This window comes from Protopterus annectens, chromosome 6.part0, assembly GCF_019279795.1.
Source record: "Protopterus annectens isolate FY-2018-M chromosome 6.part0, PAN1.0, whole genome shotgun sequence".
In the NCBI taxonomy this organism is placed as follows: Eukaryota; Metazoa; Chordata; order Ceratodontiformes; family Protopteridae; genus Protopterus; species Protopterus annectens.
The window spans coordinates 1988344537-1988365516 of record NC_056737.1 but is presented as its reverse complement, the minus strand read 5'-3'; the positions used below and the strand labels follow the sequence as shown (position 1 = coordinate 1988365516).

At 37.8% G+C, this 20980-nt stretch overlaps 1 protein-coding gene across 20 annotated transcripts in view; it reads left to right on the top strand.

Annotated features, from left to right (window-relative positions):
• Positions 1–20980, top strand: part of LOC122805019 (titin-like) — a 759244-nt gene that overhangs the window by 303175 nt on the left and 435089 nt on the right. For all 20 annotated transcript variants that reach the window (XM_044075290.1, XM_044075281.1, XM_044075295.1 and 17 more), the window contains 16 exons: positions 6496–7059; positions 7498–7779; positions 7871–8149; positions 13892–14170; positions 14265–14543; positions 14687–14974; positions 15072–15350; positions 15452–15733; positions 15841–16119; positions 16215–16493; positions 18645–18923; positions 19047–19334; positions 19462–19740; positions 19874–20155; positions 20255–20533; positions 20648–20926. In XM_044075290.1, coding sequence (XP_043931225.1) covers positions 6496–7059; positions 7498–7779; positions 7871–8149; positions 13892–14170; positions 14265–14543; positions 14687–14974; positions 15072–15350; positions 15452–15733; positions 15841–16119; positions 16215–16493; positions 18645–18923; positions 19047–19334; positions 19462–19740; positions 19874–20155; positions 20255–20533; positions 20648–20926 — 4776 coding nt within the window. The remainder of the gene's footprint in view (positions 1–6495; positions 7060–7497; positions 7780–7870; positions 8150–13891; positions 14171–14264; positions 14544–14686; positions 14975–15071; positions 15351–15451; positions 15734–15840; positions 16120–16214; positions 16494–18644; positions 18924–19046; positions 19335–19461; positions 19741–19873; positions 20156–20254; positions 20534–20647; positions 20927–20980) is intronic.

Below are 20980 nucleotides of genomic sequence, written 5' to 3'. Positions count from 1 at the left end.
GTATGACATATATTGGGGCCTATATTTAGGTGTGTGGTAAATCATCTTTAGAGAACATGCCCTGGTAGCAGTGTTAAACCTTGAACTGGCTGATCCACCAGCAGCTACATCTCAAGTGAATGTTCTACATAACCTTCTAGATTTATGTGTTGTATCCTAATGTATATTTGATTGTAGTTTTTAGACTTAGAGTTATAGAGGTTCTCCTATTCCATTTATGTCTGAGAAAGGGACTCAAGACAAAGAGGCATATGACCTTCCCTCCCTGTAGCTGTCCCAGTAACCAACTCTATATGGACTGGCCTGTGATCTCCCCTGTACAAAGCATAATAGGACAGACTCCTCTGTTAAATCTGTGCATTTTATCAGGTTATTGCTTAGGTAATGAATTCAGTACTTTAAACTGGATGAGCAAAAGGGTGCTCTCCAGTGCCGTGATGAAGCTTAGATCCCTCCACTGTTTATTTCCTTTGTCTAGTTTCCAGTTAATGGAACAGGCAGCGGAGAAACTAGTGGACTTTCTTGATAACGGGGTCAAAAAAGAGCTAGCCTAGACAATTTTGCTCTGTTGAGATTCTATGTTGTCTGCTGTAATTATAATTGTGCTATTGCAATTGCTAGAGCTGTAGGCTTAGGTGTGTGCCTAAGTAGGATGATATTGCTGAGCATATTCATGTATACCTTTTCTCCTATATCTGTCTGAGTCTGCATCTCATCATAAAATGTGAACAGCCCTCTCCTATTCCTTCCATTAGTCAGTCAAGAAATTCTGTCACTTCTCCATTGTGAACCTGTAATGCTCATCATCAATCAGCATTTTATTGCATAAGAAATTTTTCTGTCCTTCTTCTTTCTATCTTTTCATCACTTTACATGCCATAAATATCAGACTGATTACTCTTAGTTTTCTGGATTATTTTAAATCATATCATTAATGCAGGCATATCAGGTCTACTCCTTTCTAGTCTTCTTGAAATTTGCACTTTGTCAGTATCATGTTAAACAGTTTTAACAATGAGTATCTATTCATTACTACAGTAGGTTATACCCTGGATTTTATTTTCCTTAAGTCTATTAAGTTTTTTTCCACCTACCTTATAGTGCCATATCGTTATTTAGTAAAAGCACTGGTTTAAAGTAGTTTATAGAACTCTTGACTCACTACTTGTTATTGTTGTTTGTCTTTCGGCTTTTTCCCGGTAAGGGGTCGCCACAGCGGAACTCCGGTCCACTAATGATTGGCAGTAGATTTTTACGAAACGCCAAGGTGCCAGCTCGACGCCCAACCTTCAACAAAGGCACACCTATTTACGCACACATGTCTTTCAAACGCTACCCAACAGTGGGGAGGACATGCAAACTCCAGACAGTATGCCTCAGAATTCCAGTCCTTCATTAAACACTCTTACATTCAGATTACCTATGTAGATATGAGACTATAATTAGACACATTATTTTGTGCATATGACTAACATCAGACAAAGACACACACACACACACACACACACACACACACACACACACACACACACACACAGATTTTTTTTTTATTGAGCTCTTTTTTGCTTCCATTCTGTCACTCTGACAGCTGTCCCAATGCTTTATGTCCTTCACCAGATCTGCTGGCACTTCAGTAACACCCAATTCTTTGGCCAAATTTAAGCTGGGGGCAGCAAGGTTATTAAGGACATCTGGGGAGGGGGTACTGTCCGACTTCAAACTGGGGGGGGGGGTCTATTTGAGACCTACCCTTTTTCAACCTCCCTCCCCTGCAACTTCTGTGATGACAGTCAGGGCAAGCATGCAGTGGGGACATTTGACATTTTGCCTAATCTCTGCAGCTGCTCAGCCTTGTCTCCACTCTAAACCCCTTTAGACCATGCCTGCTTTTATCAATGTCTCCAGCCACCACCAGAGTGCATCACAGGAGATTCCCATGGAACTGCCCATCCCTCTCTGCCACTCCATCACTTGTCTGAGCCGCAGTCAGAGCTTTATCCCTCCACATCACCACAGTGACCCACCACATACATAGACTTGATTTAGCTTATTTGCTCAGGCAGACAATGATCCTTTTGATGGTCAAGGAAAGCAAAAGTTAAATACATTAGTATACTAACTCCCCCAGATTAAGATGGTAGCAAATTCTTAAAGTCTATTACAGTCCTCATGGGTCCCTGTTTTATATGCAATGTTTGATGCGATGTTTACTCTGAGAGTGTTGATGAAGAAGTACAGAGAAGGTCAGAAGGAGTTGCATTGTGTCTTTGTGGACTTAGAGAAAGCATATGACAGGGTGCCTAGAGAGGAGTTGTGGTATTGTATGAGGAAGTCGGGAGTGTCAGAGAAGTATGTAAGAGTGGTACAGGATATGTACGAGGGTAGTGTGACAGCGGTGAGGTCTGCATTGGGAGTGATGGATGCGTTTAAGGTGGAGGTGGGATTACATCAAGGATCAGCTCTGAGGCCTTTCTTATTTGCAATGGTGATGAACAGGTTGACAGACAAGATCAGACAGGAGTCCCCATGGACTATGATGTTTGCAGATGACATTGTGATCTGTAGTGAGAGTAGGGAACAGGTGGAGGAGACCCTGGAGAGGTGGAGATATGCTCTAGAGAGAAGAGGAATGAAGGTCAGCAGGACTAAGACAGTATATATGTGTGTGAATGATAGGGAGGATAGAGGAGTGGTGAGGATGCAGGGAGTAGTGGTGGCGAAGGTGGATGTGTTTAAATACTTGGGATCAACAGCTCAGAGTAATGGTGAGTGTGGAAGACAGGTGAAGAAGAGAGTACAGGCAGGATGGAGTGGGTAGAGAAGAGTGTCAGGAGTGATTTGTGACAGACAAGTACCAGTAAGATTGAAAGGGAAGGTCTACAAGAGCGTAGTGAGACCAGCTATGTTATATGGGTTGGAGACAGTGGCATTGACAAAAAGGCAGGAGTCAGAGCTTGACGTGGCAGAGTTGAAGATGTTAAGATTTGCACTGGGTGTGACGAGGATGGACAGGATTAGGAATAAGTATATTAGAGGGTCAGCCCAGGTAGGAAGGTTTGGAGACAAAGCCAGAGAGGCAAGATTACGTTGATTTGGACATGTGCTGAGGAGGGATGCAGAGTATATTGGGAAAAAGATGCTAAGGATGAAGCTGCCAGGTAACAGGAAAAGAGGAAGGCCTAAGATAAGGTTTATGGATGTGGTGAGAGAGGACATGCAGGTGGTTGATGTGACAGAGGAAGATGCAGAGGACAGGAAGAAATGGAAGCAGTTGATCCGCTGTGGCGACCGCTAATGGGAGCAGCCAAAAGAAGAAGATGGGTCTCTGTTTTATAGCTAATTTTATTTTTGGGTATACTCCTGTTGTTAAAGCTGTAAGTGTCTTGAAAACAAAACAGAAATTATGACATGCTTTCTGATGCTTTAGATTCACTGTTGACTCAATTTTTCCTGATGGCTACATCCACATTATAATGTCAAGTTAGGTATTAACAATGATTTAAATATACCAGCAAAGCATTTTAGGTAATCAAAAACTGTACTTATTTAGAGGAAATTCCCACATGTGTTAACTTTTCCCTGTAGGGTGTGCCACGTGTGAGCCATAGATTACAACTTTTCTTACTTTGATGTAGGACTCCCCTGTTACTAAGAATGGAAACATAGTAATGTATACATTAATGTAGGTTGTAAGGCATTGAGAGTTCAGTCTTTGTTGATGTCACATCAGTAGTTTTCATATTCAAGAAAAGTTTCAAGCGGCTATCCTTATCCACTCAGTTAATAGCAAAAATGAATCACTTTTGCATCCATCAGTGTAATATTGTGCATGGTAAGGAAATTATTCCAATCACTAAGAGTTTGTGGTTTACATTTACTATGGAAAATGTGGCAATAAACTATAAGTGAGACTGTGTCATTCTCAAGTTTGTACAAGCAGAAGCGAAGAGATTTTAACAGAAAAAAATAAAATAAAATTTGAAAATTAAACATACCCTGAATAACATTATAACAAGCACTTAAATGATTAATACTCACACTAGAATTAGACCTGTTTGGTGTAGCCAAAACTAATACATTTCATAGCTTGGTCAGCAACTATTTTCTCTTATTTTGTTTACATTTAATGTAACTGTCTGTAAAATGTTTTTTTCACAGCTGCTGTATAGCTTGTATGTTGTGCTACTTTTCATAGTTTCATAGTATAGTACTAGGCTATCTGCCCTGGGGCATTTGTAAGCCTAGCCATTGTGATGTGGCTTTTGCCACCCCATGAAATGGTACAAAAAATGTACAGAATAAATTTAGAATACTGTCTAGTAGTGACACAATGAAGGTCCCCTTATATAATAGAATTAGTTTACTGTGCCCCTGTCTAGCAGTGACACAGATGTGACCCCTGGGGTAAACTTACGATCTCCCATCCACTCATCAAGATTTCTCTTGAAAAGAGTCAGTGAGGGGCTCTGCCTAATACGAACTGGGATCCTGTTCCAAAGCATGGGAAGCCTCTGGGTTATGAATCTATCATTCCAGCATGTCCTATTCATACTTGTGCCGAGGTTTAAGTCTTTAGCTCTTGTGGTCCTGATGGATTTGGATTTTTTGAGGTGGAGCATGTCCATCAGATCCTGATTGGACATGGCCTTGTACGTCAGGCAGAGATCACCTCTGAGCAGGCGGTATGCTACTGAATAGAGCTGAAGTTTCTTTAGTCTGGCAGAATAAGACATATGTTGGAGACCCTTGATCCTCTTGGTGAGGTACTTTTGTGGTCTCTCCAGCTGTTGCAAATGCCAGGTGAGGTACATACCAAATGGGGCATTGTACTCAATCATGGATCTGATGAAGGAGGAATATAGGGGTACAATGACATCCTTGGATCTGGATGTGAATCCCTTCATGATGAGGTGTGCAAGGTAGAATGTTTTTCTAACCACTTTGGCAACGTGGGTGTCAAATGATAGGTCGCTGTCGACTTGGGTCCCTAGGTCTCTGATTACTTTTTCCGTACTCAGTGGGTTGCTGTCTATGTGATAATTTGTGGGTACTTTGTTTTTCCCAAAGGGGATGACTATACATTTTTTGGCATTTAGTTTAAGGCCGTGACTCCGGCACCAGTTGTCCGTTTCTGTGAGGCCTTTTTGTAGGATGTGTGTGTCTGCTGGTGTATCATCTATGGCACCTAGTTTGCAGTCATCTGCGAACTTTGTCAGCCACAGCCCTCCCATGTTTGCTTTAACATCTGAGAAATAAATGCCGAACAAGAGGGGTCCCAGGACAGATCCCTGTGGACACCACTTGTGACTGGCTTTGAGTCTGACATTGCTCCAGCGATTTTAACTTTATGGGTTCTGTCCTTTAGCCAGTTTGCAACCCATCTAGTGACACAAGGGTTTACTTTTAAGCTGTTGAGCTTATCTATGATGCCTGAGTGGGGTATTGTGTCGAAGGCCTTAGCCAAGTCCAGGTATGCTGTATGGACTGCTTTGCCCTCATCAATGGCTCTAGTGACTGTTTCGAAAAAGTCAACCAGGTTTAAAAGGCAGGATCTGCCCTTTACAAAGCCAAACTGGGTGGGGTCAAGTGTCTGTAGGTCCCCTATGTCTCTGTTTATGAGTTCCATAATGATTCTTTCCATAGCTTTGCAGACCAGGCTGTTTAAGCTTATGAGGCGGTAGTTTCCAGGGTCTGTAGAGGCACCCCCCTTGTGGAGTGGAACCACTGTTGCTGTACGCCAGTGTTCAGGTACATATCCCGAAGTAAAGCTAAGGTTAAATAGCATTTTTATGTGTGGGTTTAGCTCCTCTTGGAGTTCACGTAACACGCAACCTGGGATACCGTCAGGTCCCATTGATGCTGTGTTTTTTGCTTTGTTTAGAGTGGTTCTCACTTGGACATCTGAGATGACAGTGAGATTACATTCAGCTGGGATAAGTATTTCTTCTTTTGGGGGTGAAGGAGAGGAGAAATTTGCACTGAACCTTTACATGTTTCATTAAATACGGAACACTATTGACTGAGATGTAGACAGCAAAGAATGGTGGATTCTACTGCTTCCTCAATATTTGCAGTTTACTAGCCATGACATTACCATTGGTTGCAGGAGGTTCAGTTCCCTAAATAACAAAGGGTTCAACTTTCCTTGTATGAACATATCTTTGGGGTGAGAAGGTTCATTGACCCTGTATGCTTTATCTATAATGTTTCATGCAGCAGGAAATCAGATGATGATGACTAGTGACCTATTTTAACCAATGCATTTTTTTATAAAATGCATTTGTTTATGGCTTGCTTTTAATAGTTTTATTTCTTTTCCATTTTTTCTGCATCACATTTTTTAACATTTCAGTATATTAATTTGATTTCTTTTAAAGACAAATCTATTGATTACAGTTTTTTTCTTATTTCATTCTTGGATATCAGGCATATAGAATTCAAGCTCTTAAAAAAGATTTTCTGCCAACCAATGTAACATTGCTGTTTCTTTTGTAGAAGCTCTTCCAGCATCCTTTGTAACCAGGCTTGAGTCAGTTACTTCTTTTGTTGGCAAGACTGCAAAATTTCAGTGTGTGGTGTCAGGGTCACCAGTAATAGATGTGTCCTGGCAGAAGGATGGTATTGATATTTCAGCCGTAGATACCTACCGATTTTCAACTATCAACAATAGATATACTCTTGAAATTCCAAATCTTAAAACAGTCGACAGTGGCATTTATTCTTGCATGGCATTCAACAAGTTTGGAACTGACATTTGCAATGCCGAGCTGACAGTTATTGACAAGCCTCACTTTGTGAAGAGTCTTGAGCCCATACAAACTGCAGTAAACAATAAGATACATCTTGAATGCCAAGTAGATGAAGATGTCGGCTTAAAAATAGAATGGAGCAAAGATGGGAAAAAATTAATTCCCAGCAGAGATTATAAAGTTTATTCTGAAGAAAAAACAGCAGTTCTTGAAATCTTCAGTGCTAAACTCAAAGATTCGGGAAATTATGTCTGCACAGCTTCAAATGATGCTGGAAGTAACTCTTGTTCAGCAACAGTGACGATCAGAGGTAAGTGTGCATTTAGGAAGTAAGTTTAGCTTAGATACAGTTCATATAACATGTTGTGGACAAATGTTAATGTTTACTTATTTGGAAGCTCTTATAGAGTACTTACTACTCTTTATATCTTAATGACTTCATACATTTCACGCAATGCAAAGCAAAATCCCTCTTAAATGCTACTTTTGTAGCAGCCATTTATAACAGAATATTAATGTGAATCTTATTTTGCATATATTCAAAGATGTGTTCAGGTATTCAAAGCAACTATACTAGACTCGAGCAGGTGATCCAATGTACATTCTGTAATGAACTAGCGACAATGATGCTTCTAGTGTTTTTATTATTACAATATTAATATTTTTATGTGATTATTTCAAAATCTTTTCGTTCCTTTTGATCTGATTAAAAAAATCTTAAAATCTTTAATTGAAAACGTTTCTTCAGAGCCACCATCTTTTGAGAAGAAGTTGGAAGCAACATATATACTAAAACAGGGTGATTCAGCACACTTACAATGCAAAATCAAAGGGTCACCAGAAATCCATGTCACTTGGCTTAAGAATCACAAGGAAGTTATTGCCACTGAAAGATGCAAAATGTCATTTATAAACTCTGTGGCTACTCTTGATATTCTTGGCATGGATGTTGAAGACAGTGGATTGTATACATGTGAAGCCCTAAATGAAGTTGGTTGTGACAGCTGCAATTCTACAGTGACTATCAAAGGTCTGTAAATATTTTAGTAGATCTGTGTTATTGAATTACTGTTTCTTGTGACTACAGGGCTATTTACTTACTGATTTTAATGCTCTTTTAGAACCCCCATCTTTCAGCAGAGAACTTACTGATGTTGAAATAGTAAGAGGAGAAAAAGCTGCACTCAGCTGTGAAGTATCTGGTACTGCTCCATTTGAAATTGGCTGGTATAAGGACAAGAAGTTGATTCGAAGTAGCAAAAAATACAGACTGATTCAACAAAAATCTCTTGTTTCCCTGGAGGTTTCTTCCTTTAATAGTGCAGATGTTGGGGAGTATGAGTGCGTTGTAACTAATCAAGTTGGAAAATGCTTAAGCAGTTCGTCATTAAAATTAAAAGGTCAGTATAAAATCCTTGTTTATACAACCAGTAACTTGATAGCCATTCACTGTTTTCATTACTGTTACATTATTTTAGACAAGATACTGTTTTATGGGTTTGCTGCAAGGCTGTTTTTCTATGAGGCAGTAACTAATGTACTCCTGTAGCTGACAACCCATGTAGACCATTTTAATTCCTTTTCCTAAATGTTGCGTAAGTTGCTTCCACTACCTTTAGCATACTTGGCAGTTGATATTTTGTAGAACATTCCATAACAGGGATTTCAACACTAACATTGAAGCCTTCCATAGTTACAGAGTGCTAGAGACTACCTCATTCTCTTCTATTTCCTGTCGTTTCCATTCATCTCCCTAGTATGTCTAGCTAATGGAATAATTAGCTTGGGTAAGCTTTATCATGTTTTATGGGATCAGACGAACTTAACTTTTGAAATGCAGGAGCCAAGACTGCTACTAGTTAAAGTATACATAACCTCAGTATTCACAGTGTATACCATTATATAAATATTGCCCTATGACTGCAGGAAAGACAGAAATGACTGAGCAGAATAAAGAAGTATGGGTAGGTTTGCAATGTAATGCAGGCTGGCCACATAGTTGACTGAATGTATAGATTTTTACTTGTTAAACCTGATATTTGTTATAAATTATGTAGTTCTAGTAAGTCATACAGCACTTTTGCTGAATCTTTATGGAGATTAGTATACCATGGGTAATTATGCTTCACTGTGTCCACTGTTGGTTACCATATTAAGTAACAGTTACTGTTTGTGATGCATAACAGTAAAGTCATGGTGCATACAGCTCGCATAAGTATAAGCTCCAGTATGCAAGCTTCCATAGCGATTCAGTAGTGATGGCTTTGTGACTTACTGCAGTTAGATTTCCATGCAGCACATTCTTGCCAGCTGGCAGCTTTAATGGGGGAGCACACTAAAGCGTTTCTCAGCCTCAACATTTAAAAATGTAACACAGTGATATCAAATTTTAAAACTACAAGTACAATTTTATTTAATTCAAAACTAATTTATTTTTGTTTTATTTGAAGTGGAAGTTTTAGCGATCTGCATATACCAGAAATGTCAAGATGTTCATCATATTGATCACTGCTGCAGTAACCTTAGCTATATAGGTTATAGCCTTCCAAGGATATAATAGCTGAACGGCTTCCAAAGCTTTAGGGCATCTTCCCAGTGTCCAAACTGTTAGGCAGCTTGAACTGAGCTGACTAAAAGGCAAGTTTGAGCTCCAAACCCTTCATTGCTTTACTGCCGCCAAGGAGTACACTCCCCCGAGGCTTTTGAGTATCAATGGTCAGTTTGTGCTTTTCCTTTGCTGGGCAGTTAAGTTCCCTTTGGGGGAAAAAAACTTTCATTTATTTAATTATTTTTGTTGATTATTAATACTTTCCTCTTCAGGAAAGTTATTTTAAAGCTAGGAGTTTGTGTTTTAATGAACTGTCGCAAGACTGTATTGTAGTTTTAAATGAGAGTGCAGTTTTTTCCTGTTAGTTTAAAAGTTGTTTAAAGTATTTAAAAACATGTTTTCCGTGGGGAAATTATGTTTATTTCACTTTTTAGGCTGGCAAGTGTTTTAAAGTGCTCTTCACTGTGTTTTTGTGTGAAAAAAGTGACTTTTAAAGACTTACATTTTTACTGGCTTTTGCTGCTTGTTTTCCTAGGAAAGAGTTACCCTTTTCATCTTGACCATAGAGCAACTGTCTGTCCCAAGGTTTGTCCATCTCCCAGTCACAAAAAGAAAGTTATGCAAACAGCTATTGCCACCACATCAGGCTAGCAATTTGCCTCAGCCACAGGTGGGTGACTCTGCTGTGGCCATTTGTTGTACCTCAGACCACTCATCTTTTACCCCGGATTCCTCTGTGTGGTTAGTCACATCCTCTGTGGCTGTTTCTGTCCCCTATGTGGGCAAGGGAGAGACTTTCTTGTCCTGGGAGAGGGAACAGGAAAAGCTTCCTTGTTTTGTCAGAATGTTGTGCCCAACCCTAGAGAAGCTACTGCTGCCATTTGTAACACCATTTGCCCCATTTTTTCTGTCAAAAATAACAAAGAAAATTAAACTTATATCTACTACTACTCAAATTTCTTAGCCAGGACTAGTTTCCTGGGTCTGGCTCAAGATTTTATTCAGGCTTCTTATCCTTTTTATTTATTGATTACTGGTAAAAGAAAGAAGGATTTCTCCTTTCGTGAAGAGACTCTAGATTATGAATCTAGACAGAAAGATGAAGGGACCAATACAGGTTTTCTCCTTAGTTTTCTGATTTAGACTCAAGGAGAGCTCAGTTTTTGATTCTCCCTTTGGCTTCTTCTCTTTTTGAGACTATTTCCAGAATGTGCCATTGTTTTCAGTGAGAGAACACTGAGGTTTCTCAGTCCTCAAAAAATTAGTGTGTAAAAGAAGACCTGCTACAGTTAGGCATGAGTGCTGAAGAAGGCAGGAGAGTGGAAATGAATATAGAGAGAAGGTAACAGGTGACACAACACCCCTGACCCCATGTAGAAAATGGGAAAAGGGGGGGTTGATGATGATGATTCTAAGATTTGATCCATCTTTGGGGGGGTTCCTCTAGTAGACCCATTTGCCTGTTCTTTAAATAATTTGCTATGAAAGATTCTGCTTCAAGACTCCATGCTATAAGGCTTGGGAGGCAGATGCCTTTTTCTTTCTTTTTGTGACACAAATGTTAATGTTTGCTTTTCCACTCTTTCCACTCATGTCCAGGGTACTTCTGAAGATTCAGAAGGAATTCTCCAAGATCTTTTCCTTTTCTGGCCCAGACAACAGTGGTCATCCCTTCTTTTGGAAATAGCCAGGGGCAATTAATTTCCACAAGCTTCCACTCACAGAATGGATCTACTAACACAAGATCAGTGGTGTTTTATACACCCTGACCCCAATCAATTTTACTTGACTGCCTAGATAATAGAGGCTTATTTTCCTTCAAGCACCTGTTTACTGAGGATGTGCAGAAAGTACTAATGGAGACAAGAAAGTCTGCTACTAGAAAATCATATATTAAAAAATGGAAAAAGATTTTCTAGTTGGTGCCAACAACAACACAACCAGCACCTGTTCAGGGCAAGTTATTTTACAGTATTTACGTGAGTTACTTTCCTGTGGCCTTTCTTACTCCTGCATCGAAGATCAGTTACTGACCACTTCAGCATACCTCTCCATGAATCATTTTCTTTGAAGGCTTTCTCATGGCAAAATGTTTTTGAAAGAGGTTTTACTTAAGAGGCTTACAAGAAAACCAGTGCCCCCTCCTTGGGATCTTAATTTGAAACCAGCAAATTTATCTGACTTGAGGTTCTTAATATGGAAAACAGTTTAACTGATTGCTTTGACCTCTGCAAGAAGAGTATCTGAGTTTCAAGCTTTTATTGTGAGTCAACCCTACCTCATTTTCAACAGAGACAGGGTTTCTATGAGAACTAATTTGTTTTTTACACCTAAAGTGGTACCTGAGTTTACTTTAAGCTAAATTGTCCATTTCCCTGTTTTCTTTACTGATCTTAAAAATGAGGGAGAAAGGATATTTTCAAATGATTGTCTATGGTTGTTACCTGTTTTTATACATATCACAACACAATTTTTTACAGGCAGCTTCAAGGTGGACTTTACCTGGGCCTAGGTTTTATCTATGGCTTTTTGGAAAGGGATGGATTCTAGAAGTATTCTAGAAGCTGTGACTTAGTCCTCCCATATATACTTTTAGAAAGCACTAAAAGCTTGATTCCTTCTCTAGGTCTAGATCAGGCTTTGCAAGGACAATTTTCCAGGGACTCCTGGACTCTTCACCTTCCACCTCCCAAATGAAGTAGTCTAGGGTAATCTAGCCTTCTGCAGCAGTGATCAATATGAGGAACATTGTATAGTGGTGTAAGTAATCTCTCCATAACAGTAGATGTTTGAATGATTACTGCTGCAGTAGCCGCTCCCTCTCTCCATCCCCCTTATGTTGTAGTGTGTTGTTTATGCCAGGGTGTGGTTATGTATTTTTTGTTCTTCCATATCATTGTCCTTTCACAGCTCAGCTTCCCTATCTGTCTTTTGACAGGAAAGCTCTGAAAGGCATGGTGGGCAACTTGTCTTTTAACCAGCTTATGTCAAGCTGGCTGACACTTTGGCCATGTGGAAAGTGCTGTGAAGTTTTGGAAGCTGACCAGCTGTTATATCCTTGACAGGCTATAAACGATATAACTAAGGCTACTACAGCAGTGATCATTTGAACATATACTATTATGGCAAGTTTGCTTACACAATTTTACTTTTAGGTGTCATTTAAAGAAAGAAGGAACAAACTTGATTCTTGCTGTAGTCATCTCTGAGCACGTGCTGTTAGTTTACTCATCTTTTAGTAACTAGGTTTGGAGTGACCTTCCAGAATAACTGCTTATTATTAAGCTTTCATATTTTTATCCATTCTTCAGGGAAGTATAAATGAATCAAAAGGAAGACCATGACTGTGGGAGGAATCGTGATCAAATTGTGTGTGTGTGTGTGTGTGTGTGTGTGTGTGTGTGTGTGTGTGTGTGTGTGTGTGTGTGTGTGTGTGTGTGTGTGTTTTTTTTTAATGGGGCTTAATGAAAGATTCCATAGACAGTATATTCAGGGACAGTGAGGTCCTTCATGTCAAGAGGTGTATGCATGTATGTATGTTATAATATACTTAATTACTAAGAGAGGTTCAACAAGATACCCTGCTCCATAATAGTATGAGCTCACTAGTAATGGAGGGTTCTACTATGACTCGTTGACTTCTACAAAGCTGCCAATCCAAAATACTGAAAAATAATGTCCGATTCACAGAAAGGCAAAAAAATAAATATTTTATACATGGGGGCAAGCTCCCATGTACCCCCACACCCCTGAATTGACATATACTAACTCTACTGTTGTACCAACTTGAAGATGTGAATCATCACTGGTGCACTCTTAGTGCACTAGCAATGATTTCCATGATTTCCTGTGGAAAACAGTGATCTATATTCTGTTTTTCGATGTTTTTTTCAGCAATCAAATGAAGATTGAGGAATTTCACCTCAACCAACTGTAGAAGAGGTGTAATTGAGACATACCCTCTGCAGACTGGTGAGGGACATTTGCCCATATAATGCATACAGATGTGGTATAATATAAAATATGTAGAATGTGGTAGTGGAACGTCTTACAGTAGATGTAGAGTTTATAGCTATGAATGTATGGATGGACTTTCATGGGTTCATTCATTTAGCTTTGTGGTTAGGTGGTAGACGTTTTTGTCAGATTAAATATTTTCTACTGTAGGATGCTGCTGTGTATTGTGACCACTGATAACGTAAGTTCCCTAGCATCCTAAATTTTTATATTCAGAAGCATTCCTGGCTATTGAAGTGATCAGGCTTTCCTGGTTTCTGTCTAAGTATACAGCATTAACTCCAAATGTTGAACATATTGTGTAAATATTGCTATTTAAACATTTACCTCAGTATATTTGTTGGGGATTATTAAGGTCTAGTAGGTACATTAAATGAGTAGTTTTATTTTACTGCAATGTACTGAATTTTTATCTTAACAAGTATTGATGTGAAAAGTTGTAGAGGAGTGGTAGTGTTACCATTACAAAGTATAATCAAGGTGGTGTGCTTAATCAAATTTTATATGTGACTTGGAAAATATAATGATTTTATTTTTCTAGAACATTTAATGACTTATTTTGCTTATTTTAAACTAGAGTCCCCATCTTTTGTCAAGAAGATTGAGAACATGACCACACTTGTTGGAAATAGTGTGATATTTCAAGCCACTGTAAAGGGCTCACAACCTATTGCTGTAACATGGATGAAAGGGAGAGAAACTTTGAAAGAAACAGACAAAATAAAAATTTGCTTTGAAAATGGTACTGCTTCTTTGCAAATCTTGGATGTACAGACTAGTCATGGTGGAAAGTATTCATGCCAGATTGAAAATGATGCAGGTTCTCAAGTATGCTTTGGAGAATTGAGGGTTAAAGGTCAGTGTTATACACTTTTATTTTGCTGTACTTTGAATACAGGTTTCATTGCAAAATACATTTTTCTAATGTAATATCCTTAATTCTATCTTAGAACCCGCCAAAATAATTGAGAAAACTGAGTCTATTCGAGTGACTGCAGGAGACCCAGCTACTTTGGAATGTTCTGTATCAGGCACACCTGAGCTTAGAGTTAAATGCTTTAAACAAGGCAAAGAGATACTGTCCAATAAAAAGCATATATTGAGTTTTAAGAATAATGTGGCAAGCCTTAAGTTCTATTCTGCAGAGATTGAAGATAGTGGTGATTATACATTTGAGGTAAAAAACGATGTTGGCACTGACAGCTGCAAGACTTCCTTAACTGTACTAGGTCAGTATCAATTGTCCTTCCTTTAAGTATGAAGCTAAAAGTATAGTTTGATGAAATAGTCTTGTTTCTGTTTTCTTAACTTTTATTTTATGTTCCCAAAAATACTGAGGTAATACCTCATGTTTTTTTTTTTCTTTGGGCAGATCGCATAATTGCCCCTTCTTTTTCCAAACCTTTACGAAATATGGACATCACCATTGGTGCATCTTGTTGCATGGAATGCAAAGTATCTGGGTCTGTTCCAATGAGCATTTCTTGGTATAAGGATGAAAAGGAAATAGTTGATGGTGCTAAATACAAGATATCATTTCATGAAAACACGGCATCTTTGGACATTAGTCATTTAGAAATGGCTGATGCTGGTATTTACACCTGCAAAGCAGCAAATTCTGCAGGAAGCAAAGAGAGCAGTTCTACACTATGTGTCAAAGGTTTGGTATTTTTGAGCTGTATATGTGTCTTAATGTAGACCTTTTTTTTTTAAGAATTGTACTCTTAAAGCAACATTCTTATTTCTTTATATTTTAGAACCACCATGTTTTGTCCTAAAACCTGAATCCCAGGAGGTTGTACCTGGATCTACTGTGAATATCAGAAGCACATTCACTGGATCCCCACCACTCTTAATTAAGTGGTTTAAAGGAGATAAGGAGTTGGCAACAAGTGGAACATGTTTTATTACAAGAGACAGTACATCAAGTTCTCTAGAGCTTTATGCAGTGAAAACTTCTGATTCAGGGGATTATACTTGTCATGTCAGCAACGATGCTGGAGAAATTTCATGTACTACAAAATTATTTGTTAAAGGTTAAAATTTTTTCCTTCCTTTTTCTTACTAAATTGTTCTTTTGATAAATCTTTTAAATGGTGAATGCATGCCATTTAAATAACTTGTCTTCATTCTGCAGAGCCGCCAAAGTTCATCGAAAGACCCGAGCATTCAGCACTAATTAAGAAAGGCGATCCCTTGCATTTGGAATGCAGAGTAGTTGGCACTCCTAAAATCAAAGTCACATGGTTCAAGAATGATGTTGAGATTGCTGACAGTGAAAAATATAAGATATCTTTTATTGATTCTGTAGCAGTGATTTCAATTTCTTCCCTTGATATTGAAGACAGTGGAGTGTACATTTGTGAAGCACAAAATGATGCCGGTACTGATAGTTGCAGCAGCACTGTTGCAGTCAAAGGTGTGTGTGAGTTTGTTGGTATTGTTATTTTAAACCTTGCAGTTTATTTAAAAATATTAACAATGCCATATTTTAAACAAACCTTTTTTTGTTTATTTGTTCTGTAGAGCCCCCAACATTTACTAAAGAATTTAAGCCTCTGGAGGTACTGAAAGGTTCTGAATTTATTTTGGATAACATTCTTTCTGGTACACCTCCATTTGAAGTTACATGGTACAAAGACGGCAAGTTCATTAGAGCTGGTAAAAAGTATAAAATCGTGAGCCAAAATTCTATAGTAAGTCTTCATGTTTTGAAGCTTGAGTCTTCAGATGCTGGTGTTTATGAGTGTCGTGTAACTAATGATGTAGGAAGTTGTTCTAGCAGCTGTCAAGTGGCTTTAAGAGGTTGGTATGAATACAGACTGGCATTTTCTTTTATACGCATATTATATATTTTATTTGTATACAGAACTAATATTAAATCTTTATTTTTGTACTAGAACCACCATCTTTCAAAAAGAAGATTGAGAATATTAGCTCAATAGTAGGAGATACAGTGAAGTGCCAGTGTACTCTTAAAGGCTCTTTGCCTATTACTGTCACTTGGCTAAAGGGAACTGAGAACGTGATAGAAAGTGATAACGTTAAAATGACATTTGAGGATAATGTTGCAACTCTTCATATCACTGGTGTCGAAAAAGTTCATGCTGGGAAGTATACCTGTCAAGCATCTAATGATGCTGGATCTCAAAGCTGCTCTGCCTCCTTGGTTGTAAAAGGTTAGTTCAGAAGTGTTCCCACCTTTAAAAGAATACAAACACATCTACAGTGCTTAATGAATTTTATGATTTCTCAAACTGTAGAATGGTGTAACAGCTGTGTTTTCTGGAGACTTTTTTTAGCTGAGAAGTGTATACATTTATGCCGTATTGCACAAAAGAACAATGAGCAGTGAATAAGCTATATGAGGCAGACATTGGTTTGACTTCTAAGTAACTTGTTTACTTACATTGTTCCTCTGAGAGCACTACTTTGCTGTTAAGGGTTCTTCTGTCTGTAGTTAAAAATTTGCAACTTCGTTAAAGTACTCTATTCATAAATCAGTCAACTGATAATTTCAGAAGCTGTAGGGAATAAACAACACAACATCATTGCATAAACATAATTTCAGAGAGCTGTTGCCGGCTTTAATGTAAAATATACTACTTTACAGTTTCTTCCTACCAGTTAACTTCATCTGTTACCTGTGTAGTCTAAACAAATATACCAAGGTAAGGCAATGTAGATGTGAATCCATGACAACTGGCACATCTGTTCATTACTATGTTTAATACTTTGGTGCCATGTAGGACTCCCAGTTTCTAATCTTTTCAGAGGAAATATGCTTTGTCATACCATAGGGTTGTACCAGTATGACTCTTCCCAATTAGTGCTCCTTTTAGATACCAGTATAAGCAGCCCTGGATAGGTATATATATATTCCACTTCAGATTGTTATCTGAAAACTTCTCAGCTATTTGTGAGACCTGCTGTTTTTCTTACATTTTTTTCTATGTTTGTTGGTTACTACTTTTGGCACGTTTCCATAGTTCCACTTTTCTAATTTAATTTGTTATCTAAAAAGAGTACTAACTTGAATATATTTCCCTTAAATATATTTTTAAATAAAGAACAATAAAAATATGCTGTTCTAAAATTCCTTAACTTCACAGATTTATTATTGTATACAAATTAACTGATGCTGCTCTTGTTGGCCTTTAATGAGTTACTCCATTCCCTGATCCTGACTTATGCCACAAGGACAGATTCAGTTTATGTTTATATACTGATTAGTAATCATTCACATCTCTGTCCTTCTTTAAATATGGCTTTCTCTTTAAAAAACAACTTGAAATACCTAACCTTACTTTCCATTACCATAGTACCAGCATTTTTAGATCCTCTTTGTGCTTCCTGAAATATATGTTTGAACCAATATAAAATATGTTTTTTTTAGATATATTGTATAGGCTAATAAATGCTTTATATAATTGCAGCAGTAATATCTATTTTTTGTTACAATTCACATTCCCTTACTGGCATAGTACCTCAAATGTCTGTAAATTCTGCTGGCATCATTCACTTTTCTGCTGTAAACAGTTACAAAATATTATCTACCCCCCAAGTAAATTCCTCATTGTCTAGTGTTACACATTCCATTTGGCAAAGAATAATGGCGCATCTTGTTTAACAAGCATCATTGCTGTAGCGTGTTTCATTTACTTATCCATTTCTGAATAACCAGTTTGGAGGTATAAGACAAAATCTGAACTGGCTGATATGATAAGGCAATAATATATTGCTTACAGGTATGTAAAAGACTGTATGTGCATACATTCGTGTACCTGTAACACACATTTCTGTGTGTAATTTGGAATGTACTCCAGATGTAAAGGAAATTCAGATAGGTCATATTGTAGTACAGCTTAACTACCTGCGCAGTCTGATATCAAATGTATCACCTGAAATAAACTAGACAGCATTATATCAAATGTGCCAACTGAAATAAACTAACAGGAGTCCTGTGTTATCTTATTTCACATCGTGAACCGGATCAGAGACATTTTTTTCTGCTGGTATTTTTCTCCTTTGAATAATGTAGGACAATTTTATACTGGAAACGTAGTATCATCACCTAGAAAGCTTAATATAATCACTCCACATATGTGTGTGTGTGTGTGTGTGTGTGTGTGTGTGTGTGTGTGTGTGTGTGTGTGTGTGTGCGTGCGTGCGTGCGTGCATGCGTGTGTGTGTGTGTGTGTGTGTGAAATTTATCATTGCATCTCATAAGAATTTAGAGTGAGTGTTATTAAACACTGTACAGCAACACTACATAGAACATTAAACTTTAAAATACCTTATTATGTTTATTTCTCTGTATCCCTCAACAGAACCTGCAACAATAACAGAAAAAGCACCATCAGTAAATGTAACTGAAGGAGACCCTGTAACCTTGGAGTGTAGGTTTAAAGGAACACCTGATATTAAAACCAAGTGGTTCAAAGATGGGAAGGAGTTGATATCTGGTGCTAAATATAGACTCAGTTCTACTGATACAGTTGCCATTCTAAAGATACTTTCTTCTGAAAAGGGTCACACTGGTGAATATACTTTTGAAGTTCAAAATGATGTTGGAAAGAGCAGTTGCACAGCTGTTGTGCAAGTTTTAGGTTAGTAACAAGTGGCTTTTTATACTTTATGAATTTTTGTAACCATTGCTCGTTTTCTTCATGAAGCATTTCTGTTTCATGACTTTCATCTTAACAGAATTTATTTTTACACTTTTTTGATAGATCTTATAATACCTCCTTCTTTCACAAAGAAATTAAAGAACTTGAACAGCATTAAAGGATCCTTCACTCGTATAGAGTGTACAGTTTCAGGATCTCTTCCTATGGATGTGCAGTGGTACAAAGATGATCATGAAATAATGGCCAGTGAAAAATACAAGTTTTCGTTTCATCATAATACTGCACTCTTGGAAATCAGTCAGCTTGAAACTTCAGACAGTGGAACATATTGCTGCAGTGTAACTAACAAAGCTGGTCACGATCAGTGCAGTGGAACCTTAACTGTCAAAGGTTTGACTTCTGTTTTTGTCATGATCTTAATAATATTTCTTAGCATATGTATGATTGAAAAAAAAGAGCAGTGGTCTTATGCTTGTTTCTAATGTATAATGGCAGTCTTTTTCATTAACAATTTTAGAGCCTCCATACTTTGTAGAGAAACCTTTGCCGCAAGACGTTATACCTGGGTCCAGAGTACAGTTTAAAGTCTTTATGAATGGAACTGCTCCCATCTCAGTTAAGTGGTTTAAAGGCAGCAAGGAACTTGTATCTGGAGCCTCTTGTTCTGTCTGGAAGGATGACACATCCAGTCTGCTAGAGATCTTTTCAGTGGACACTGCTGATTCAGGAACTTACACATGTCAGATTAGCAATGATGTTGGCACAGAAAGCTGTAAAACATCTCTTTTTGTAAAAGGTGGGGTCACTGTTATTTGCAAGCTTTTCCTAAAAGGGCTATTTTTTATTTAAATGAAGGAACTTGTAGCTAAAAAAAGTCAAAATATCTTGAGTTTATTTTATTTTATTTTTTTGTTTGTTTTTTTCTTTAGAACCCGCTAAGTTTGTTAAGAAGCCAGAACCTTTAGTATTATTGAAAACAGGGGACTCCACCCAGTATGACTGCAGAGTTGCAGGTACTCCAGAACTTAAAGTTTCATGGTATATGGATGGTAATGAAATAAGTGCCAGTGATAAGCACCGAATATCATTTAAAGATGATCTGGTTACTCTTGAGATCCTTGGTGCTACTACTGAAGACAGCGGACTGTATGTTTGTGAAGTCCACAATGATGCTGGTAGTGACAGCTGTAGTACTGAACTTAAAGTAAAAGGTTAGTTTGAAGTCCTTTGTATCTTTTCTTCACTTTTTAAGCACAGATTTACATATTTATTTTTGACACTTATAAGTAACTTTTATTCTTATTTCGTAGAACCACCTGTATTTAAAAGGAAGCTGGACTCTATTGATGTGGTTAAAGCAAATGATGCTCTCATAGACTGTGAAGTTACTGGTACTGCTCCATTTCATGTTACTTGGTATAAGGATAAGAAGGAGATCCAAACAAGTAAAAAATATAAAATGACTGTTCAAGACTTCATAATTAGTCTCCAGATACTTAAATGTGACACCTCAGATGCTGGTGAATACCAGTGTAAGGTAGAAAATGACGTGGGAAGTTGCACTTGCAATGCAACAGTCAGCTTAAAAGGTTAGTTATTATAAATGCACAGCTGAATAGTCTTTGATTAGAGTATAGCTTACATAGTTTTATTTCTTATTATTATTTCAATCCATTTTTGTTTATTATTTAATTCCACAACAGAACCCCCATCATTTATACAGAAGATTGAGACTGTTACTGCAGTTCTGGGAAGTGCGGCTGTTTTTCAGTGCAGTGTGACAGGATCAAGCCCTTTGTCAGTAACATGGTTGAAAGATGATTCAAAAGTATCTGAAGATGAAAATGTAAAAATAACTTTTGAGAACAATATTGCAACTCTGAAAATTGCAGCAGTTGAAACTATTCACAGTGGGCTGTATACTTGCCAGGCAGTGAATGAAGCAGGAACTGAAAAATGTTTTGCAAAACTAAAAGTTCAAGGTTTGTGGGAAATTATCTACTTTTAAATTTTGTACAAATTGTTATATTGTGTGT